General features: G+C 35.6%; 4 protein-coding genes across 4 annotated transcripts; 2 read left to right on the forward strand and 2 right to left on the reverse strand.

The window, feature by feature from the left end:
* Positions 1 to 3,202: 3,202 nt before the first annotated feature.
* Positions 3,203 to 3,787, reverse strand: LOC107611305 (uncharacterized). Its single transcript, XM_021109651.2, has 2 exons — positions 3,503 to 3,787; positions 3,203 to 3,421 (listed from the first exon to the last, which is right to left on the reverse strand). The coding sequence occupies exons 1-2, from the start codon at positions 3,785 to 3,787 to the stop codon at positions 3,203 to 3,205; spliced, it is 504 nt and encodes a 167-aa protein (XP_020965310.2).
* A 315-nt stretch (positions 3,788 to 4,102) lies between these two features.
* LOC107611306 (uncharacterized) lies at positions 4,103 to 6,168 on the reverse strand. Its single transcript, XM_088506241.1, has 2 exons — positions 4,909 to 6,168; positions 4,103 to 4,732 (listed from the first exon to the last, which is right to left on the reverse strand). The coding sequence occupies exons 1-2, from the start codon at positions 6,166 to 6,168 to the stop codon at positions 4,103 to 4,105; spliced, it is 1,890 nt and encodes a 629-aa protein (XP_088362367.1).
* A 1,278-nt stretch (positions 6,169 to 7,446) lies between these two features.
* Positions 7,447 to 11,881, forward strand: FMN/FHY (riboflavin kinase/FMN hydrolase). The gene is made up of 11 exons (XM_016329060.3): positions 7,447 to 7,686; positions 8,074 to 8,166; positions 8,289 to 8,475; positions 8,854 to 8,984; positions 9,071 to 9,140; positions 9,267 to 9,332; positions 10,261 to 10,415; positions 10,514 to 10,609; positions 11,124 to 11,275; positions 11,362 to 11,445; positions 11,537 to 11,881. Exons 1-11 carry the CDS (start codon positions 7,473 to 7,475, stop codon positions 11,660 to 11,662), a joined length of 1,374 nt encoding a protein of 457 aa, XP_016184546.2. The 5' UTR covers positions 7,447 to 7,472; the 3' UTR covers positions 11,663 to 11,881.
* LOC107626229 (Transducin/WD40 repeat-like superfamily protein) lies at positions 11,759 to 22,569 on the forward strand. The gene is made up of 16 exons (XM_088504161.1): positions 11,759 to 11,814; positions 11,933 to 11,982; positions 18,016 to 18,275; positions 18,359 to 18,421; positions 18,506 to 18,555; positions 18,656 to 18,736; positions 18,847 to 18,920; positions 19,218 to 19,300; positions 19,701 to 19,807; positions 19,954 to 20,096; positions 20,174 to 20,221; positions 20,416 to 20,468; positions 20,936 to 21,020; positions 21,104 to 21,170; positions 22,027 to 22,137; positions 22,356 to 22,569. The coding sequence occupies exons 3-16, from the start codon at positions 18,106 to 18,108 to the stop codon at positions 22,451 to 22,453; spliced, it is 1,233 nt and encodes a 410-aa protein (XP_088360287.1). The 5' UTR covers positions 11,759 to 11,814; positions 11,933 to 11,982; positions 18,016 to 18,105; the 3' UTR covers positions 22,454 to 22,569.
* Positions 22,570 to 24,716: the final 2,147 nt, after the last annotated feature.

Genomic DNA, 24,716 nt, shown 5'->3' on the forward strand with positions numbered 1-24,716 from the left:
CAAATCACTAAAAGATTTAAGAATATTAGATATTATTATTGCGTCAAGTCTTCTCAAACTAAGCTTGATCACTAAAATTGGTTTGTTTACAAAGACAGAACATAGAAACAGGGACACAGAGACATAAAATTATATTTGACAGATAAGATATGGACAGAAGTAATGTGTCTAAAGATAATGAATTAGTGTATTTTGTGTTCATCCTAACAGAAAAAACACGAAGACACTTACAATGGACACAACTTATTTTTTATTTTTTTTATTATTTTTATTAATTTTTTATAATTATATTTTTTATTATTATATTTTTTGTCTCAAAATTTTTTTAATAAAAAAAATGAGAATAAATTAAATTTTATAATTTGTTATAGTTTATCATCAAATAGAATACAACACAAAAATTTGTGTTTCTGTCATTTATGTCTTATTCTCAATATCTTGTATTATCCTATTTTTAGAAACAAATGCAGCCTAATAGACCAGGTATAAAAATTCAATAATTTTATCTATGAACTACACATACAAAATCCAAAATTTAACTTCAAGACATTATCAAATGTAACAATTTATAAAAATTGTGTTTAGTAATCAAAAGAATTCAAAAAAATCATAAAAGTGTGTTGTTCAAAAAATATTCTAATTAAATATTTATCATTTTAGTTCTAATATTTTATTCTTTATTTTATAAAATCTCTTCTAATTTCATAAGAGAATTTTCTTAGTTATTTTAAAAATATTTCAATTTGTGATTCTTTTGACTAAAATAATTGACATGGTATTTTAGTGTTTTAAAACTTCAATTCAAATTTCTAATTTATAATTCAATAAAAAATCATGATATTTTTGTCTTTTTAAATTAAAATTTAATACACTGATAGTGTAAAATATTTTATATAGTCGTTCAATTACATTCTTTCTTTTTAATGACCATTCATACTATTAATATGAAACGTAGTTATTTTATTTGGCATATCATTATATAATTGGATACATGTGTAAAATTATTTTATAATGACAGTATCAAAATAAAATTATTTAAATTTATGCTAAATGACGTTTTAATCTCCTAAAACAAACTCTATCTTTATTTTAGTATTCTTAAAAGTTGAATTTTATAATTTCTAATATAATTAAATAACCTTAATTTTAAAAGGTTAATTTTAATGTTTGTAAGATTAATCTTAAAATATTATTTTACTTATTTTAGAATTAAATAAAAAGTTATTTTAATATTTTTAAAGTTAAATTTAAATTCATAATTGCTAATATAATAAATCAACCTCAGTTAATTATATAAGGATTATTTAGTATTTTTTAAATTAATGCTTAAAAGGATATCTTAGTCCTTTAAAAATAAACTAAAAGGTATTTTAGTTTTTTAAAATCAATCTTCAAAAATTGTTTTGTTCTTTTAAAAATTAATTATAAAATTATTTTAATCTTTTTAAAAATTAAAATTTAAAATTTTTATAGATATATTTTTGAAATAATGTGTTTGATGTATGTGGTATTTTCATATTGTCTGTTTCTTGTATTAATTTTTCAACTAATTTTTTTCTATTTTCATTTAAATCTTATATAAGAGAAAACAAAATTTTTACAATTTTAACTTGTATTTGCAATTAAATATATTCTAAAAAGTGAAAAAAATTAATTATTTTTAACATATTCTTTTATCTTTTTTTTTTCCTAGTTTAATAAACTTGCTTTACATTATTATTGTTTTCTGCTTCTAATCCAACTTTATATTTTTTTTCCATTTTCTTAATAAAATCTAAAATTTATACCCCGAATCCAAGGGCCACTTGCTATATACCTATATTGGAGCCAAATCAAATAGATGCTAACTCAAAGAGCTAGATGAAGAATAGCCAAGCCAGCCAAAAAACATTCAATACATATGTAATAAAATAAGATTAAAAAGTGGGTTAATACTCAAATTAGTCCCTGAAAGATCACTCGATCTTCATTTTCGTCCCCGAATGTTTTTTTTAATCAAATTAATCCCCGAAAGATTTAAATGGAAACCACGTTCGTCCTTCCATTAGGTCACTGACGTCGCCGTTAGAAACTGCTGACGTGGAGTGTGACTTGGCTGCCCACCCTAACACCTGGCATGGTGTGTGTATTGCTGACCAGATATGTTTAGTGTGTTGCATCAATTTGGTCCCCAAGTGTGAGATTAAAAAACCCTAATTCCCAACCTTCGAAGAACATGGTTCCGTTGATTGAGCGTTGTCGCAGACCCAGGTGTTGTGCTTGCAGGAGGAAGTTGGTCTCGGCGCCATGATGGGAAGCGGAAGTGGAGGGGCCGGTCGTGGGTTTCCATCGCCGTCACAGAGTAGTTATACATCGAGCTCGTCCATGCGAAGAAGAAGACAAAACCATGAAGAAACCTGTTTCTGCGGTTTGAAAACCTTGATTAAGAAATCAGGGACATCAAAGAACCCAGACCGGTTGTTCCATACCTGTGCAAGATATCGGGTGAGTTTAATTTTGTATGAATCATAGCATGATGTTGGCTTCTACTCTTGTTCTGGGCTTTACACTGTTGTTCAATTTTTCCAGAAAGGGAACCATTGCAATTTTTTTAAATGGGTGGAAGAAAATGAAGATGTAGCTGTTGCAGAGGGTTCCAGGGGTGTCCCAGAAATGGAAGGAGAACTGGACATTGACTATGAAGATTGGAAGATTAAGTTAGCATGGAGAATAGGTAGTTTAGAAGCAGAAGTTAGAGCACACAGAATGTTATTGTGCTTCATGTTCACTATTGTGATGCTAGTCATCTTAGTAGGAGTGTTAGTTTGCATCTCAGATATGTACAAGTAGGGCTGGTTTTGTTGTTTCCAGTACCCTTGCTAAAGTATTGTAATCTGAAACCAGAGTTTATCAATGGCTATTTGGTTTTTGGATAACCTGTGGTGAAAAGATAAAATGTAAAGAAGCAAATGGCAAACCAGACACATAACAAGATAATAAAGTTTCTTAAATTTCTTAATATGAAGTTTCATAACAAAAGGTAGTAGAATTCCTAAAAGTGATTCAACAGAAACACTTCATACCAAGGCATAACATGCACCCAAAATAGAGTCATTACAAAACATTGATGCTAGATATTGTTTAACAGAAACATAAACATGTCTTTCTTAGTCTAAAGCCTAGAACAAAAAAAAAAGGTTGCATATGTTTAGATGGATGTGCTTCAGATGGCGTCGTCTTTCTTCCTAGGCCGTTTGAACCCTGGAGTCGGGACGAAGGTCATAAAACTTGCAAGCTTCTTGGTTGTGGCAGCACTAGATCCTCTAATTGTTCCAGCAGAAATTGGAGCTTTTGCTATTGGGGGAGCAGGTTGGGGAGAGGCAGCTCTTTTCCCTTTTCCCTTACAAACTTGAAGCTTTGGTGGTCTTCCCCTCATTTTAGCCTGCATGACATGGTAAACACCAAACTGAGAAACTAAACAGCTGTAGTGAAATGAAATTGAAGTTAAAGCAGTAAAGCAAACCGGTGTTGTTTCAGTGGTTGCATTTGACCGCTTTGGTGGTGGGGAAACAGACAGAGGGAGTGGATTATGCAGAGTTGCACTATCAGCATCAGTTGGGAGCTCGTTTGGTACATCAGAAGGGAGCTCATTTGGTACATCTGTGTTCGGGTTAGTTAAAGCCAGTTGCAGCTGCATTAAACGTGATTCTTCTTCAGCATCAGCCTGTTTCTTCTTCTGGCATGTTCTCTTGTTGTGTCCAACCTCACTACAGAACATGCATCGGATGGGGTTATATTTTCTCTTCATTCTTGTCTTGGACCCAGATCCTCCCTCATCTTTGTCTTTTCTTCTGTTCTTTGTCGGTCTACCTGGTTTGGGCTTAATTGGAGGGGGAACTGGGGCAGGACGACCTGTTTTTTCCCATAACTCTTGGCCCTTGACTGGATTAACATGGAAAGCATACGTTTTTCGGTATGATTCCATGCTTAACCACTCATGGCAGTAATCCTCAGCCCTCTTATCATTCTTATCTTGTATACAGGATATGGCATGCATACAAGGCATACCTGTGGCAGCAGTTAATATCTCAGACATAGTTTTGCAGTGTAAGAAAAGTACACTTCAGAATCTTAATCTTAATATAGGGTGAGAATTTATACCTGTCAATTGCCAGAATCTGCATGTGCAAGTTCGATTTCCTAAGTCAACAACCATTGTTGTTGGCCAGCCGTGAACCTCGTATAACTCCTCATTCTGATCACCACTCCATTGTGGGCTCCAATGCTGAGAAAGCTTTGTCATTGCCTCCAGCCTGCTCTGTTGCACTGGAGGCAGAAGACCTTGGTAGTTGGCCAGTTTCTCCCTATTGTCAATCATGGATTTCATTATGATCCTCCTAACCTCCTCCGCCAGTGTAAGGATAGGCTTACCCCTATCATGTTTGGTCCTTGCATTAAATGATTCACAGGCGTTGTTACAGATAGTGTCCATTTTAGGCCCTTCACGAAAATGAGATTTCGTCCATGCTTCTCTCGGCCACTTATCCAGATAAGCCCAGGCTCGTTCATTCAACACCTTCACCCTCTTCATATTTCTTTCAAACTCAGTAACGGTTCTAGACCTAGCACATTCCCACAGCAGCTCCTTCAATTGTATACTGCCCCACTGTTTAGAAAAATTCCTCCACAGATGCCAGACGCAAAATCTGTGGTGAACTCGTGGCATCACATCCTGCATGGCTGGGATCAATCCCTGCAACATAACATTTCGTCAACAACAGTTTGCAGTGAATCAGCAATGAAATTGCATGTTCATTAAATCAAACAAGTCCAACTACGTATTTCATTAAATCAAACTAGTCCCTAAAAGAAATTAAAGCAGTCAAATAAGTCCTTAAAATTCATTTCGTGAAGCAAAAAGGTCCTTACCTTCTGCATATCCGAAATGAAGGCCCAACCATTTTCTCTGTATTCACCGATATCATTCTGCAACATCTCAAGAAACCAGTGCCAGTTATCTCTGTTCTCAACATCCACAAACGCATAAGCTATGACGAAAACATGATTGTTAGCGTCCTGGGCACAAGCGGTCAGCAGCTGCCCTCCATGCAAGCTCTTCAAAAAGGCGCCATCCAAGCCAATTAACGGTCTACACCCGGCCTTGAATCCTTTCTTACACGCCTCCAGACATACATAGAACCTTTGAAATTGTGGAGGACCCTCAGGCATGGGAATGACTCCAACCTGAACTGTTGAACCTGGGTTGGTGGTCCAGAGTTGGTTAGCATAATCCCAGATCAGTCCGTATTGTTCAACTTCATCCCCTTCCACTACTTTTCTTGCTGCCTTTAAGGCCCTAGTAATGCAGGTCCTATTAAGCTTAACGTTGCACTTCCTGACAAACCAGTCATATACCTCTCTATGCTTCATAGTTGGGTGCTTTCTAAGCTTAGGAACCAGCTTACCTAATGTCCACTCTTGTGTTGCAGCCCTGTTCTTTCTCTTTCTAGGACAACTATGTTCATCAACTAGTGTCTTAATCTGCCATACCCCATTCTGCTTATTACATGCACAATAAACAACCCATGGACATCCCTCTGTTTTACATACAGCCCTCACTCTCACATTATCATTTTTAATGAAATTGATATTCCTACCCCATTGTATGGTATAATCTCTAGTGGCATTCATGAAGTGTTGTTTGGACTTAAAGATCATGCTAACCTCAAGCTTCAGAGTTCCAAATTTTGCCTTTTCATTGTATGGTGTATAAACAGTAGGCTCCTCCTCATCAGAGTCCAGGACCTTATCCATATCTTCCGAGTGCCAGGAGTCACAGTCGGATTCAGTCTCACTACACTTTCTGGTGGGGGCAGAAATGGGCTTCTTAGTGGGCTTTTCACTGGGCTCAGAATTGGGCTTTTCCTTGGGCTTCTCTGCTTGCTGGGAAGACCTTGTCTTGGGCTTAGCATAGTCCATGTTCTTGTGGTGAGGACTGGGTCCAGCAGAGTTGGGAGTGGCTTTGGCTTTATTTTTGGGAGTGGGATGCAGAGGCTTTGTTGACTCCCTCTGTGAGTGGCTCATTGTGGGCTGGGATGCAACTTTCCTTGCTTGCATTGCAGGCTGTGTGCTGGGCAGCTTCAAGAAGGGTGCATTGGTTGGCAAGATGACATCATCTTCCTCACTCATGCATTCCACCACGTGTGGCTCTGAAACTCCATGTTCATCACATTGTGATTCCTCCTACAGGTCTTACACAGTTTCAGCAAGTCTTTATCAGTCTCCAACTTCCTCAGCCCTTTCTCAAGCGACAGCCAAGGAACCTTCCACCAACATAAACCCCCCCCAGCATATCCCAGTTGCTTATAGTATCCTTTAACAAAAAATACATCCAATGTATCCCCATCCACCCCCACCAACACTTCCGTATTATCTGGTTCGTATATTCTACTTCCTTTCTCATCATTTCTAAAGCTTCCACCATGATGAAAAATGAACGTCATCGGAGGACCCTCCATCTTAGAAGTGCAAGGATCGCCAAACCTTATACAAAAATTAACAAGGAACATGAAAAACACTAAATCATCACCAACACAGACCCTAAACCACTAACCATTACTCCATTAACACAAGCCATACTTAACACTTTTCCTAAGCCAAAAATACAGACTCTTTCCTAATTTACGCATTCACCTGTTCATAAACCCAACCCTGGAATAAAACCCTACACCCTATTCACTAACAGATTGTTAACGATCACTCAATCAAATAATGCGGAAACTACGGTTTTACACACTTTTACCAGAGGATTTTGGCAACATACAAAAAAGGTTACCTCTTTCTTCGAACGCAGAAACAACACTCTGTTCTTCCCTTCAGGTTTCCCACCGGGCTCCAGAGCAGACGCACCAACAATGCTCCACGCCGACTCCAACGGTTGCGTTCAATGGGGCAGTCTTCTTCGTCTTCCTGTTGCTTGCTTAGGGGGCAGAGAAACAGAGACTCAAGCTTACTTTGAAGAAGAACAACTGAGGTTAAACACCAAAGACACAGTGAAAAACGTTTCACTATCCCCTCAAAACGCAAGCGTTTCATTGCGACACGCTGGAGTGACCAAACGGCGTCGTTTGGTTGGGGTGGGCAGCCAAGTCACACTCCACGTCAGCAGTTTCTAACGGCGACGTCAGTGACCTAACGGAAGGACGAACGTGGTTTCCATTTAAATCTTTCGGGGATTAATTTGATTAAAAAAAATATTCGGGGACGAAAATGAAGATCGGGTGATCTTTCAGGGACTAATTTGAGTATTAACCCATTAAAAAATAGAATATCTGTAAATGTTGATCTGTACCGTAGTGCGACCCATCTTTTATTTTACAACATTATTTTCTATATGTTAAGAGGTATTTTGTTTTTTAAATCTGGAATCATGTGCAGTAAAAATAAAAATTACTAAAAAAATTAATAAAGGAAAAATAGAAAATGTTACTACTATGGGACATGCCAGTGTCGCATCTAATGGATTAAATAATTTAGACAGTAAAATATGGGTGAAAATTCACATAACGATAACGAATTCTCCAAAGAAACCATACTTATCAGAGCAGCTTCCAGGCTTCCACTCCCTGATTGCAGACTGCCGTCTCGGCCTCTCCTGGTCTCTGTTTGCCCGTGCTCGCAGCTGTTTCGATCTCCTCGTGCTTCTAGGTACAAGATGTATTTGTTAAATTTCTTTTTCTGTTTTTTCTTTTCGATTCGGCGGAGATTCAGGTCCTCGGCGGATAAAGGGGTCCTCGTAACCCGTCGCGGGGACGGGGGCGGATTATGGAGACAGGGGGCGGGGGCATGTCCCGGCCTCCATGGGGACCCGTTGCCAACCCCTGATCAGCTTTCTCCATACTGTTTTTTGGTTTTATCGGAAAAAGAAAATAAATTGGGAGGCTGTTATTCCCTCACTGCAACTCAGCCTCGTAACGGGTCCCTCTAATTCTTCTTCTTATCAATTTATTATGTGTCATATGGTAATTGAATTGTGCAGCAGCAGCAGCAGCAGTAGTATATATGTATTCATATATCGTTATTTATGTGTTTCAGATGCTCCTATGACTGAAAAGATGGCAACAGCGTCTTTGACCAAGTTGGTTAGATGCGTTATTCTTGATTTGGATGGCACCCTCCTTAACACAGGTCGCTTTTCTCATTTCTCAGCTTACATGCTTAATTCTTTGTGTCTCGTGTTTGTCAAGATTCAATTTTGTTACTTGTTTGATAATAACACAGGTGACTGTGATTTGAGTATTCAATGACAGATGGCATTGTGGGAAACGTATTAAAGGTTCTACTAAGTAGGTATGGAAAGCAATGGGATGGAAGGGAAGCTCATAAAATTTTGGGGAAGACACCTTTCGAAGCTGCTGCTGCTGTTGTCGAGGATTATCAACTTCCCTGCTCAACTATTGAATTTATTTCCCAAATTTCGCCTTTGTTCTCCGATCAGTAATTTTCTATTACAATATATTGTTCTTTTTATATGTCAATCAAATTTTGAATGTGAAGTGCCGCAAGTTTCGAGTTACCATTGAATAATTAACTATAGCTGCCTCCATTACCCCTAAAACCTCTGGCTGCATTTTCTCGGGAATTTTTCATTAGATTCATCCACTTTATGAAATTCATGAATACTTATGAAGTCAATCGTTCGAGAAATTCATCCTGATTTGGTGGACTTGATTCAATTGAAAATTTGATGTATTGGACATATCAATAACTTTTTTTTCTTTCCCTAATAGATACACTTATTTGGTTGAACAATTGAACTCTCGCCGAATTGGCTGAAGGAAATATTCTCTTACATTTGCACTTTTCTCATCTTAGGTGGTGCAACATTAAAGCCCTTCCTGGTGCCAATCGTTTGCTTAAACATCTAAAGAATCATGGAGTTCCAATGGCATTAGCATCAAACTCTCCAAAGGAGAGCATTGAAGCCAAAATATCTTATCATGATGGTTGGTTTATTTAAGTATCACTAGCTTCTTGTGCTCCTTTGCTCGTGGTTGTGTGTTATTATACAAATGAACTTGTTTGTGTGTAGGATGGAAAAGCTCTTTCTCTGTCATAATTGGTGGTGATGAAGTCAGAACAGGGAAGCCTTCTCCTGACATGTGAGATGCTACAATGTGGTCTTAGCTTTGGAGACTGAGGCTTGCTTGTCCATATAAGAAAGATCTTTGTGCTTTTTCCTTCCTCTTCCATTTCTAATTATTTTATATTGTGCCTAATATCATCAGGTTCCTTGAAGCCGCTGAGAGATTAAGCATGGAGCCTTCTAGCTGTCTTGTTATTGAAGATTCTCTGTAAGTTCTTCAATTTCTGTTTTCTTACCAGGTATTGATTGTATCTGGTATACAGTTTCTGTGGTAGCTCCAAGTCTTTGATGGTTACACGTTCTATTTTGGTCACCTCTCATCTCCCTAAATATATTATTCCCTTTGGTTATATTTATAATATACGAAGATAATGTTACTACCTTTCCCCTCTTCCCAGTGAGTCAAGTAGGTTTCTGTAGCCTAGTGCTCACAGTTTTATGTTCTACGTATATTTAACTTTCAAATACATCACGTATTGGCTGCGTAGAACTGTTGTGTGATAACTTAGCCAGCCAAAGTTATATGATCTTTTTGCTTTTTTAAGGATGATGGCTAGTTGTTAAGGATTAAAAGCATACTTTTATCAGATTCCTGTAATTTCTCTGTGCTTAGGTAATTTGGTGAAGGATTGTAGTGCATATTTGAGAGAGAGAAAGAGAGAGAACCTGTTTAGAACCCTTTTTTTTACGTCCTGGCTAAATTCCTTCACAATATTCTTTTGTATATTATTTGCTCTCAGGTTGAATTCTCATGTAAATTATGGTTTATGATTTAAACTTACTTTTGATCACATTTCCTTCCACTCTAATTGATTTGGATCTTACACATCTTTATCTGAAAAAACTGCCTCCCAGGGATCTCTATATCTTTCTAACTATGATGCTCTGAACTGAGCCTTGGACTTACCCAGTTAGCCTCATATGTCCAGTATACATTTATTCTTCTGTTGTAATTTAACTGATTATCTTAGACAGCTCACTCCATAATAGTTGAAAACTGGTTGCCTATTTCCGGCGAGGTTTCTACTTTGGATGCTTGCATGAATGATGATTTTTCAAGCCAGATTGTATTCTTAATAGATGCTGCCTTTCCTCCATACCCTTTTTCTGAACAAATGTTTATCTGGCTACATCAGTCCTGGTGTTACTGCAGGTAAGGCTGCTGAGATGCAAGTGGTTGCTGTACCATCACTTCCAAAACAGTCGCATCTGTATACTGCAGCAGATGAAGTCATCAATTCCCTACTTGATTTGCGACCTGAAAAGTGGGGTCTACCACCATTTGAAGATTGTAATCCCCTAATACCTTAAGTTTGTATTCTTTGTGTATATTGTATTTCATTTTTCAGTATCTCATTCATAAAGAGCTAGTATTGTAAATTCTTGCAGGGGTTGATGGAACTTTGCCATTAGATCCTTGGTATATTGGGGGTCCTGTCATCAAGGGATTTGGTCGTGGCTCAAAGGTTCTCGGGATCCCTACAGGTTTGTGAGAACTTATTTTACAATTAGTGTCTAGTGGCAATGTATGTGCCCTTCTTCTGCTATAAATGCAAAATAAGATTGAAGTGTACATTTCATCTTGTATTGACTGTTGTACTGTGATATTTACCTGAAATGAAGATAAGGTTGATAAACAAAGAGCTTTGCTACCCAGCAAAAAGTAATTTAATATTAAATTTGATGAACGGATGTAATGCAATATTATTCATTGGGTGTAAATGATGCCATAATGCCACTTCATTAGATTTTTCGTACTATTATTTTGCTTTTTATAATAAGAAGCATCTTTTTATAAGCAAGAGTAGTTCAAACTTCTGGTATGAACCAAAAGAATAAGTGTTTCTATGAGATAACAATCCTGTTTTGTGGTTTCCTCATTTGCTGTAGTATAGGTTCAGATGTGGTATTGATTTTGTAATTTGCCTTTGAATATATCTCATCTGCAGATGAATTCTGGTCTAGTACTAATAGTAGTGAGTAAACCATTTTCTTGCAGCTAATTTATCAACGAAGGGCTATTCAGATCTCCTTGCAGAGCATCCCTCGGGGGTTTATTTTGGTTGGGCTGGATTATCATCCAGAGGTGTTTTTAAAATGGTCATGAGCATTGGTTGGAATCCATATTTCGACAACAAAGAAAAGACTATAGTAAGTGTTCTGATATGATCATTCATATGCAGTAAAAGAATTATTTGCCTCATAAGTTTCTTGATGATACCTTTCTATCAACACAGGAGCCTTGGATACTTTACAAGTTTGATGAGGATTTCTATGGGGAAGAACTTCGGCTCATTATAGTTGGTTACATTCGTCCCGAGGTATTAGCTGAATGAGTATTTCTTGTGTTACTTGTGTTGCATATACTTTTTTTTAAGCTTCACTAAAACCTGGCATTGTGTGCATATATAGGCCAATTTTCCATCCCTTGAAAGCTTAATAGCTAAGATTCATGAAGACGGTGAAATTGCTGAGAAGGCTCTTGAACTTCCCTTGTATTCAAGTTACAAGAATGACCCATATTTAAGAAGCTCTTAGCAATATTTATTTTACTAATCTCATTAAGGAAACCTCCTGAATTTGGTTTGCTATTATTGTTTCGAGATTGGAAGCCTCTTCTTCCGTCCAAAAACAGTTTGCCACGTATTGATTCAACAAAGGATCGTACAATCAACTGATAATTAAGGAAGGTACTGTAAATTCATGTAAGATGCATGCACAGTGCGTACTAAAATAAACTATGAAGATGCTTTCCAATGTCCTTTTGCCACCCTAAATAGAACTAGACTTGTATGCATTTTGATTCAGGAAAGGCAATTACGGTTGAATGCCAATGTATTTCCAACCAAGAATAATAGGCAAGTTCTTTTTCTTTAGTGTATAGAACTTGGCTTTAATGGGAAATTGCTTTAAAATATTCTCGTCATAATAATTTTAATAAAGTTTGAATATTGGTAGTAATGACTAATGAGAAAAAAAAGTTCAGTTTAGGGGATAATTTTTTCATTTAACATTAAATTTTTTTAATTTTAAATTCTAAATCCTAAACTTTATATCTTACAACGTAAATTTATTAAAAATAAAAGTAAACAAATAATTTTATAATATAAAAAATTAACTAATATTGATTATTTAAAAATTGATTTCTTATATTTTTTGAAAAAGAATCATTAGAAGTTTAGAACTAAAGAAAAAAAGAATATTGAGGAATAATTTTTTAAAGATAAAATGCTTTTAAATAGATTTTTATTCGACCATAAAATTTAAAACAAACTGTAGAAATAAATAAAAATAACAAACTAGCTATATGTGATAGTATATTGCTTCTTTTAGAGAATAAATATAGATAACTAATTTTTAATTAGTTAAAATTTAAGATTTATTGTGATAAGAATGAGAAATGAGTTGGATGCCCATTTAATTCTTGGGCGGCTCAGTTTCTCAAGGAAAGAATATTTGATTTTCAATTAATGAAGTGTGGAAAATTAAGATTTTGTATGTGTATAAATAGAGGCAATAATAATAATAATCTCCCCTCTGAATATTGTCTTCTTCTCTTTCCATATGTTGCTAATATATAATAGTAGTGAATATATAAATTACTTCTATTATTATAGTAAGATAATTATATTGTAGTAAATATTAATATTTGAGTCTTCTATTTATACATCTTTATTTTATATTTAGTATATTTTTTATTTATTTTACAACACGTTATCAGCACGAAATTCTAATAAAATTTTAGGAAGACTTCAGGTAACAAATTTTTATTATGTCAAAGCTTTTTCATCTTGAATATAATGTTTTTGATATATCTGGAAATAATTATTTATCATGGATACTAGATGCTAAAATCCATCTTGATTTAATGTATCTTGAAGATACCATTAAGGCTGAAAATAATACATCCCAGAAGGATAAAAGCCAAATCCATGATTTTCCTTCGTCATCATCTTGAAGTATGATTGAAAAATGAATATCCTACATTAAAAGATCATGCAGATCTGTGGAAAGACCTTAAAAAAAGAATAATCATGAAAAGACGGTGATACTTCCTCACGCCCGATATGTTAGAGAAAATTTTCTCGACCTTCCATGCCTCGAATGTGCTCCTGCAACAGCAGTATCGCGAAAAAGAATTAAAAATTTTTTTTTGAGCTCTTGCTTTCTTGTTGCTGAACGCAACAATGAGTTGTTCTTAAGAAATCATGAAGCGCGTCCAGCTGGCGCCGCCCCATTTCCTGAAGCAAATGCGACAAATTATAACCCCAGAAGAGGTAAATGGCAAGATTTTGATAACAAGAAAAATTATGGAAGGAAAAGAAATTATGTTCACAAGAAAAGATCTCACTAGAAGTGGGATAAAGAAAGAAACAATGGGCAAAGTAAATCAATTAAGGATAAATGCTTCCGTTGTGGTGGAAAGGGCCATTGGTCACGTATCTGTCGTACCCCAAGGCACCTAGTTGATCTTTATCAAGCATCCTTGAAAAAGGATGACAAAGAAAAGGAAACAAATTTTGTTTCAAATTATGAAAATTCCACCACTCATCATGATGTATCTAATTTCTTTGAGAATTTTGAAGGAAATATTGGCCATTTGATTAATGATGGAATAGTTTAATATGTGTGTTTGTTAAGTATTCATGTGAATAATTTTTTACTGTACATGTACTTTTACTCATTTTATTATTATCATTATTTGTTTTTGAAGAAAAATGGCAAGGACGTATTCTGAAGATATTTGCCTTGCGGATAGTGCAAGTTCGCACACTATTCTTAAAAGTACTATATATTTTATCCATCTTGTGCCAAAAGAAGAATATGTTAATACTATTATTGGCTCGGGTAATGTGATAGAAGGCTCCGGAAGAGCTATAATTTTGTTTCCTGGAGGAACAAAATTCATAATAAATAATGCACTATTGTCTACCAAGTCTCTGAGAAACTTGTTAAGTTTCAAAGATATTCGCTGAAATGGATATCATATTGAAACAATGAATGAGGGAAATCATGAGTATTTATGTATCACAACTCTTGATTTAAATAAAAAGGTTATATTAGAAAAGTTACTCTCACTTTCATCTGTATTGTATTATACCAAGATTAGTGCAATTGAATCACATGCCATTGTAAACCAGAAGTTTACTAGCCCAAATGAATTCATAACTTGGCATGATAGATTGGGTCATCCGGGAACAACCATGATGAGGAGAATCATTGAAAACTCTCATGGACATTCACTAAAGAACCAGAAAATTCTTAAATCTAGTGAATTTTATTGTGCTGCATGTTCTCAAGGGAAGTTAATTTTAAGGCCATCACCAGTAAAGATTGGATTTGAGTCCCCTTAATTCCTAGAAAGAATTCAAGGTGATATATGTGGACCTATTCATCCACCATGTGGATCTTTTAGATATTTTATGGTCCTAATAGACGCATCTTCGAGATGGTCACATGTGTGCTTATTGTCTTCTCGCAACTTGGCGTTTGCGAGATTACTGGCTCAAATTATTCGATTAAAAGCATAATTTCCAGAAAATCCAATCAAAGTAATTCATCTTGATAATGCTGGTGAATTTACTTCTCAAGCTTTTGATGCTTATTGTATGGCTAATGGAATAAGTGTTGAACATCCAGTAGCTTATGTTCACACACAAAATGGGTTAGCATAATCACTTATTAAACGCCTCCAGTTAATTGCTAGACTCTTACTTATGAGAAAAAATCTCCCAACTTCGGTTTGGGGGCATGCTATTTTACATGCCGCAGCACTTATTCGTTTAAGGCCAACGAGCTACCATCAATTCTCCCCTATGCAATTAGCTTTTGGCCAGCAGGCAAATGTTTCCCATTTAAGAATATTTAGATGTGCGATATATGTTCTCATTGCACCACCTAATCGCACCAAAATGGGACCCCAGAGAAAATTGGGATATATGTTGGATATGATTCTCCCTCTATAGTGAGGTATCTTGAGATACAAACTGGAGATGTATTTAAAGCCCGGTTTGCGGATTGTTATTTTGATGAATCAAAATTTCCAACATTAGGGGGAGAGAATAAGCTTCCTGAAAAGGAACTTAATTAGAATGCATCATCGTTGATGCATTTAGATCCTCGATCAGGGCAATGTGAACTACAAGTTCAAAAGATTATATATTTGCAAAGAATAGCAAATAAATTACCTTATGCATTTTTCGATACAAAGAGAATTACCAAATCTTATATACCAGCGGAAAATGCCCCAATTCGAATTGATGTCCCAGTAGGACAAGTAGCCACTGAAGCAAGCGTGGCAGGCTTGTCGGTTCCAAAGATAAAAATCCTCGAAAGAGAAAAGAGGTAAATACTATTCCTGTTGAAAAAGCCACAGTAAAGACACCTGCAGTTGTCCAAAATTCTGATATAATTTTAACGCCAGAAGACGTTCAGGTACCTGAAAATTGTGAAAATGATGAGATCTCGATAAATTATGTCTTTACAGGAGAGAAATGGGACCGAAATAAGACAATTGTCAATGAAATATATTTGCATATAACATGGCATTAAACATCATGCATGAAAGCCAAGATCAGTCGAAGAATGTCGGCAAAGGAATGATTGGCCAAAATGGAAAGAAGCCATGAAGGCTGAATTAGACTCACTTACAAAACGTGAAGTCTTTGGACCTGTAGTCCGTACACCAGAAGATGTAAAATCTGTTGGATACAGGTGGGTATTTGTGAGAAAACGAAATGAGAAAAATGAAGTTGTGCACTACAAAATCCGACTTGTGGCACAAGGTTTTTCACAAAGGCCCGGTATAGATTATGAAGAAATGTATTCCCCTGTAGTGGATGCGATAACATTGTGTTGTTTGGTCAGTTTATCTGCATATCATAAACTGTATATGCATTTAATGGATGTGGTAACAGCCTATTTATACGACTCATTAGATTGGGATATCTATATGAAAGTCCCTGAAGGACTAAAGATATCTAAACCATCTAATGAATATTCACAAGGGTTATACTCAGTTAAATTGCAAAGATCTTTATACGGTCTAAAGCAATCTGGACGAATGTGGTATAATCGTCTTACCGAGTATCTGGCCAAAAATGAATTTAAGAATGATGATATCTGTCCATGTATTTTCATAAAGAAATCTGCATCTGGATTCATTATAATTGCTGTGTACGTTGATGATTTAAATATCATTGGGACTCCTGAAGAGATTCCAACAATTATAAAAACTCTTAAAGAAGAGTTTGAGATGAAAGATCTTGGAAAGACTAAGTTTTGTCTCGGCCTGGAGATCGAGTATATAAAAAGTGGGATCTTTATTTATCAAACAACATACACAGAAAAGATCTTGAAGAGATTTTATATGGATAAGTCACATTCCTTAAGTACCCCAATGATCGTAAGATCTTTGGATGTGAAAAATGATCAATTCCGTCCTAAAGAAGAGAATGAAGATATCCTTGGTCCTGAAGTACCATATCTTAGTGTCATTGGAGCGCTAATGTATCTTGCTAATAATACATGACCCGATATATCATTTGCTGTGAATTTACTAGCAAGGTATAGTTCCTCTCCAACCAGAAGACATTGGAGTGGAATCAAGCAAATCTTTCGATATCTTCATGGGACGGTTGATATGAGATTGTTTTATCCCTATGGATCCAAGTCACAATTAGTTGGCTATGCAGATGTTGGATACTTGTCTGATCCATATAAAGGGAGATCTCAAACTGGATATATGTTCACATATGGAGGTACAGCTATATCATGGAGGTCCACGACACAGACGATAGCAGTAACCTCCTCTAATCATGCTGAAATACTGGCGATTCACGAAGCTAGTCGCGAGTGTTTTTGGCTGAGGAGTCTGATTCAATATATTCTGTCATCATGTGGACTGATTGATCATAAGATAACTCAAACTGTCCTGTTTAAAGATAATACAACATGCATTGCTCAATTTAAAGGCGGATACATCAAAGGTGATAGAACAAAGCATATTTCTCTCAAATTCTTCTTCACTCATGATCTTCAAAATCAAGGGACAATTGATATCCAACAGATCCGCTCAAGTGATAATCCGGCAGATTTATTTACAAAGTCACTCCCAAAATCCTCCTTTGAAAGATTGGTACATGAGATTGGGATGCGCCGATTTCGAGACATTAAATGATGTTGGCATGAGGGGGAGATTGTACTCTTTTTTCCTTGGTCATGTTTTTTCCCATTGGGTTTTTCTTGACAAGATTTTTAATGAGGCAGTCCCATCACAAAGGATATTGTACTCTTTTTCCTTCACTAAAGTTTTTTTTCCACTGAGTTTTCTTTAGTAAGGTTTTAATGAGGCATATTCCTAAATAGTCATCCAAGGGGAGTATTGTAATAAGAATGAGAAATGAGTTGGATACCCATTTAATTCTTGGGCGGCTCAGTTTCTCAAGGAAAGAATATTTGATTTTCAATTAATGAAGTGTGGAAAATCAAGATTTTGTATGTGTATAAATAGAGGCTTAAGCCATAACACATCAATAATAATAATAATCTCCCCTCTTTCTATATATTGTCTTCTTCTCTTTCCATACGTTACTAATATATAATAGTAGTGAATATATAAATTACTTCTATTATTATAGTAAGATAATTATATTGTAGTAAATATTAATACTAGAGTTTTCTATTTATACATCTTTATTTTATATTTAGTATATTTTTTTATTTATTTTACAACAAGATTAAGATTTAGATTAAAATGAAAAATTTAGGATTTACATTTTAAAAAATTATTAATATTAACCAAAAAAACGTTTGCACTTAGTTGACCCTTTTTCTTAAAAATTATGTTGAAAAAGAAAACTTTTAATCTTTAATTTTTTTTAATCGTTTAGAAAAGAGAAAGAACAGAGCAGAAAGCATGACAAAGAGGAGAGGGAGTTTTGGCGGTTGTAATTGCCACAGAAGAGGCGCTGAGCAGAGCCATGGGAGCAGAAGAGGAGCTTCAAGTAGCAAGCCCCATCCAACACTCCGTTTCCACCGACTACTCGTGGCCCCGCTTTCGCTTCGATCTCCCTCCTCACCGAACCTACCACTTCCATAATCAGTTCGTCACTCCCTCTAACCCTAACAACTTCCTCAAAGCCGTCAAATGGTAACTAGCTAACTAACAAACTCACCTTCTTCATACTCTCTTTCATGCCTCGCATTCATCTTTTCTCCCTCTCTTTCTTTCAGGTCGCCCGATGGTTCCTGTTTCCTCACCACTTCCGACGACAACACTCTCCGCATCTTCACTCTGTAAAATAACTTCCCCTCTTCCTCCATTATCATCTATTTATTCCGTAAAATGCACCGAAATCGCTTTTGCTTTCTATCTTTCAGACCGGACCCTGAAGCCGCCACTCTGGTTGATGCTTCACAATCTGATGACGGTATGCTCCCTGCAACGATGACGTATTCTTGCTGTTTTGAATGCTTTTGCATGCAAGCGTAGTAGTCAAATCATTTTGTTGTTGTTGGTGGTGGTTGTAGATTCCTTTGCGGCGAGTCTAGTTATGAGTGAAGGAGAGCCTATACATGATTTTTGTTGGTATCCTTACATGTCTGCATCAGGTTCCTTCCTAAACTCCAGAACTTTTTTTATATCTTGAATGATTATTGATTATCATGCTTATTGGTCTATATGAACGAAGATTTGGCAATAAAATTTGCATATGTTTCAGATCCTGTGACCAATGTTTTTGCAACTACTACTCGCGACCATCCTATTCATCTATGGGATGCTACTTTGGGACAGGTACTGCTTCTTCACTCATGAGCTTAATTTGCAAACTAGGAAGCTCGTCTACTCCATTTGTTTTGCTTGATGCCAAAATCTTCAAATTAAACCTCTATTGTGCCGATAAATTTATTTATTCATTTTAAAGAAAAAGAAGCGTGTCAAATTGATCACGAGTGTACTGTGGTTATGAGATTCATACCAAGTGTCAGTTCCAGCTTATGTTGAGCAGTGGTTACACATTCTGTTTTCTATAGTGCTATTATTGGAGTTTCTGATCCTTTTTCTTTTTCTTTTGTTGGGTTAAACATGCAGCTACGTTGCACGTATCGAGCTTATGATAACATGGATGAGATTACTGCGGCATTTTCAGTTGCTTTTAATCCTGCCGGGACTAAGTAAGTAACATGTTTCTTTTGAGGACCAGTAGTTTACATATTACGTAATGCATTTTTCCTTTGACAACTTGTGCTTCATTTTTTTAAATATATCTGAAAGAGACCTTATATATCATCCACGAAAGTCACCCCCCTCTCTCTCTCTCTCTCTCTCTCTTAAAAAGAGACTTTCTTCAGGACAATTAAACATGTTATCACCCCTTAGGTTTATTTAATTAAAATGTCATGGACCAATGCTTCGGATTTCTGCCTGTTTTATCTAAAGTCAATATCCCATCCATGATGTTGTTTTTCACAATGTGGTAGAGCTTTTTACTCTGATTGTGGTGATCAGTGTGATGAATTAAATTATGACTTTTATTATTAGATGATGAACCTAAATCTATTGTTTATTTTGTAGGATATTTGCTGGATACAACAAATGTATCAGGATGTTTGATCTACATCGTCCTGGCAGAGATTTTGAATTGTATTCAACAGCAAAAGATAAAAAAGAAGGCCAAACAGGTATTTTTTCAAATTAGGTATATTAATTAGATTTTAATCTTTTATTTAGAGAAAAAATATGGTAATCATTGTGCAATAATGAGAACATACTCCAACCCAAATATATGCATATAATTCATCCTAAACCCTAAATTTTTACCATGCAGGTATCATATCTGCAATGGCCTTCTCTCCATCTCATACTGGAATGCTTGCTTTGGGTTCATACAGTCAAACTACTGGCATTTATAGGGAAGATAACATGGAACTCTTGTACGTTTTGCATGGTCAAGAAGGTGGGATTACGCATGTAAGTCACCTTTGCTTGTAATTAATTGGTTCTGAATATGAAACAAAGAAGAAAGTCTAAAATTCCCCCTCCTTCAGGTCCAGTTTTCCAGAGACGGAAATTATCTATATAGTGGAGGTCGGAAGGTAAGATTTTCATATTTCCTTCTCTACCTAGGTTGTTTTCAACTTGATGAATAATGTTTTCTTTGGTTAATTTACTTAAATATCTCTGATGTAGCTCCCCTTCCTTATTTTATGGTTGCATTTACCACTGTTTCTTGTCATATATTTTATATATATGATTATTCACCAATATCAGATATTCAAATTTCTTGAAGGACCCTTACATACTATGCTGGGATGTGCGCAAAGCTGTTGACTGTGTCTTCAAGTAATATTCTCTTGGTTCTCTTTCCTGTGTTTTATTTATATGTGAATTGAAAATATTAAGTATAATGGTATGGAGTGTAGATGCTAATGAACAAAACTGAAGCAAAGTCTTACCTACTCTCAAGTTGCAAGTGCTTCCCTGAAAACAAAGGACTTGTTGAAATTGTCAAGACCTGCCCACTATTAGACATTTAAAGGATCAGATAATATGAGGGACATACTCTGCTTGGCTACAATGTAGTTAAATTTGTGAAATCCATAGCTAATATAGCTGCAGTATTTCTTAACTCATGATGACCCACTTTTTTGCCTGTATAAATTGCCATTCATATGAAATCTTGATTGACAGACTCCAAGCACCTTGTTTCCTGTGATCTTTAGATTCCCACCCCCAAGGAATTAATGTACTATTTACTCCACGCCTATACATGTTCAATGCTGAGATGCATGTATGCACCATGTTACTAGGTTATACAGATCATCAGAAAGCACCAATCAGCGGATACTTTTTGATATTGACCCTTCTGGTCAGCATCTTGGTACAGGCGGCCAGGTTTCTTTCTAAACCATTCCTATTTTCTATCAATGACAGTCAATTAATATTTGGCTTATGGTTCTAAATGATAATCCCTTCAGGATGGCTTAGTACATATATACGATCTTCAAACTGGGCAGTGGGTATCAGGCTTCCAGGCTGCATTAGGTACTTAATTCTTGTACTCTTCAAAGATGATGGTTGGGCTTTGATAACTCATCTTTTACGCTTATCTGACCTATCAGTTTTCTTGAAGTATGCTGCCTTATTTGGATCACATCTGCAATGCATATGCTCAGTGATGTTTCATTCATGCTAAAATTAGGTCTTGCTTCCTCTTCCCCCATTACTTGAAGTTCAGAGTTAAAACTATGTAATGGGCGAAACCATCTCAATTGTTTACCCATTGTGGGTTTTTCACATAGCTTGTCGGGTTCCACCATTTTGATAATATCTGTTTCCTCATGTTCCCTTTAGTTCAGCTTCTAATTTTATTTTTATTTTTGTTGTGATTTGTGAACCTTGTATTTTGACTCTGGATTGATTGTTACATGCATCAAAATATCAGTGGCGTTATGGCAGTGAACTGAATTTTCTTTAATGAGAGATAATCAATTAGTCATGGTGGTTTAATTGCATGATCTGATTTTTTGTGCTTACCCCAATTTATCCTAATTCCATGTTCTATTTGTCTATTTCCTGATTTTCGCATAGGCTGCATTCTTCCCCATCTTCCTTTCCTCTGTTTGCAGATAATCTAATAATTGCAAGCCCCATATCATGTAACGACTAATGAGACATAATTTTGAATCTCTGTATTCATTCATTCTTTTAAAGTCCCAACGTATTTGGTAGTTATCAAAAGTGGGGAATGCAAGTCCCGTAACATTGTTTTTCAAGCAACACAATGATATACTATTAGGAGCTACCAGCTAGTTGGCCGCAGGTGTTCTTTGTGCACATTTTTTCATTCTCATAACTGTTTATAAGCTCCCCCCCCCCCCCCCCCTTTTTTTTTTTGCAGACACAGTTAATGGCTTCTCTTTCCATCCATTTCTGCCCCATGCCGTGTCTTCCTCAGGTCACCGAAGATTTGTAATTCCTGATGACGACAATGAAGACTTGAGTTTGAGTGGTATTTTGATCCTGACACTTGTTTTTTCCTCTGTTGATTCTTCTATTTTTTACACGGTTTTCATTCAATATTTGAATTATGGAATTGATAAGTTTAACAGTTGCACTGATATACTTTTAGATTTCATGGAATTCTGAGATTCAATATATATAGAGGCTTATTTGCCAATTTCATTGCCCTTCATTGATAATTTTGAGTATGTTTAATGTCTAATGTAGGTCATGAAAACTGCGTCTCGATGTGGAGTTTTGGTTTGAAGGAGGATGGCAATTTCATGGATCAGACTGAAAGTGAAAACTTGGACTCAAATTCTTAATCCGCATTGTACCAATGAGGAAAACGAGACCCCTTTGGTTTTGGGGAGCCAATGATAAAAATGGTTCATGGTCTGATTCATTAGACAAAAGCCTGATCCAATCAAAGTTTTGCGTACATAATTTTTTACAAATATAAATTTTAAGTTGACTTAAGATGGACCCTGTTTGTGGTCGGTATTTCATGTGCCATTGCTTTCAAAGTTCTAGGCACGAGTCAAACTTGAAACCCCACGGCAGGCGTCAGCGCGTTCGTCTTCCTTTTCATGACGGTGGACTTGGCGACCAATAAAAGAAAGAAAGAAAACCTGGTCAAAGTGGGCAGCCACCTGGCCTCAGCTATATATGGCATTTGAAAGTACTTTGGAGCCCTTTTGTAATAACCATGAGTACCGTCACGCGTAAACAGTAAACCACAGGCAGTTTTGTTTAGCTTGGTGGTTGGATAATTTCCTAGGTGAGTATTGACCAATTTTAATCCCTGATCACAAGGGTTACAAAAGAAAAAGTAAGTTTTATCCAAATTTTTTTGCTGAAATTTACATATGAATTCGTTCGGATAAAGCTTATATAATAGGATAGAAATTCTGGCATCTCCACTGTGGTGAAGCAGCACCGATCGCTAATTAAAAAATGCAAATAATGCAAAGGGGAACAAAGTAATTATGTGAAAGAATATATGCTCTTGGTTGGATTTTTATTTATTTTCTTTATTCGAATCGTCGGTGGATATTGATTGACAAAAACTATTAGGCAGAGTGAATGTATTCGCAAAGATTACAAGTAAGGAAATATCTTTATGGTCATAAAATATAAGATTCTTATCTAGGCATCCTCATAAAGGTGATTGGTTGGCTTCTTAATGATCACAAAATGGCAAAGGAATCCAAGGCAAAGTAAAATGCCATTCCGCCACCTAATCCCTCGAATTAAAGGTGCCAAGGAATCCGATGCAAAAGAAGAAATATTCCGCTGCGTGCCTAATCCCTGAATTATAATTTTATAAGAATTGCAATACAAAAATACAATTATACACGGTATTGAATAACATAAGGCAAAAATGTGAGCATTAAACCGAAAGTACTGTAACAGTGTAACCTATAAAATGGTAATATGGTAATATTTTTTGTTTGAAAAAGATTGTACATATAGATAAATAGGGTTGTATGTATATATAATGTACTATTTTATATTAGAGGATAAATGTTTACTTCAAATTGAACAGAGTGATATTCAAATTATTTCTCTAGTTTTTATTAGCTTATTACTAACGATATTTCGTAAAGCATCTTTCTCTAAGCTTTTAGATTGGATTTTTTTTTTTCTTTTCTTTTCAAATTAGAACTGTACACAGTTTGAGGAATTAGTTTGATGCCAGGCTTCATCTTGAAGTTTAATTTTGTTACATATATTCGATTATATATTAATAATTTAATACACAAAAAAAAAACATTTTTCCCCTAAAAGATAAAGAAAAAGAATATGACTACTTATGTCAATATATGGAAGTTAATAACTATTTTTTTAGCTCAATAATACACTCTTAAGTACTTTATGATAGTAACATACATATGCAACAAGATTAATATATTATTACATTTAATTATTTTGTATACAATGTCACATTTAAGTTGTTTGTATGCTAAACTCGCTTTCGGCATGTGATTCAAGAAACTTTGCTCTCGCTAAGTTTTCTTTATTGTTTTCATTTAATTTTATCCACTTCACCACCTTCCCACTTTGCTTAATTGCTTTCCACACCTGTCCAGAGAAGATGTCGCTGCCATGTTTCATCATCAATGATTGATTCCCATACATACATTCATTCATACAGCTGTTGACTTAGCATCGGCACTTCAACATTTGTTTTACTCTTACTCCTTAATGCTATGTTTGTTTGAGGTGAAAATGGGAGGAAGGAAAAGGAAGGGAAAGAAATTGGAAGGAAAATAGTTATTCCCTTGTTTGATTGAGGAGAGAAATGGGAGAGGAAGGAAAATGGATGGAAAAATATTGGTGGGGTCCACCATTTTTTTTCCTTCCAACAATGGAGAGAAAATGGAGAGAAAATTAATTCTCTCTCTCTACTTCCAATATTACCCCTTTACTTTTTTCAATATATTTTATAATAAAAGGATAAAATTGTCTTTTTATACTATTTCTTTCCTTCTTATTTTCCTTTCATCCAAACACATCTAAAGAAAATAAAAATCCACTCAATTTCTTTCTTTTCCTTTCTTTCCTTTCTATTTCTTTTCTCTCTAT

The sequence above is a fragment of the Arachis ipaensis genome, chromosome B2 (assembly GCF_059453495.1).
Source record: "Arachis ipaensis isolate K30076 ecotype BB chromosome B2, ASM5945349v1, whole genome shotgun sequence".
In the NCBI taxonomy this organism is placed as follows: domain Eukaryota; kingdom Viridiplantae; phylum Streptophyta; class Magnoliopsida; order Fabales; family Fabaceae; genus Arachis; species Arachis ipaensis.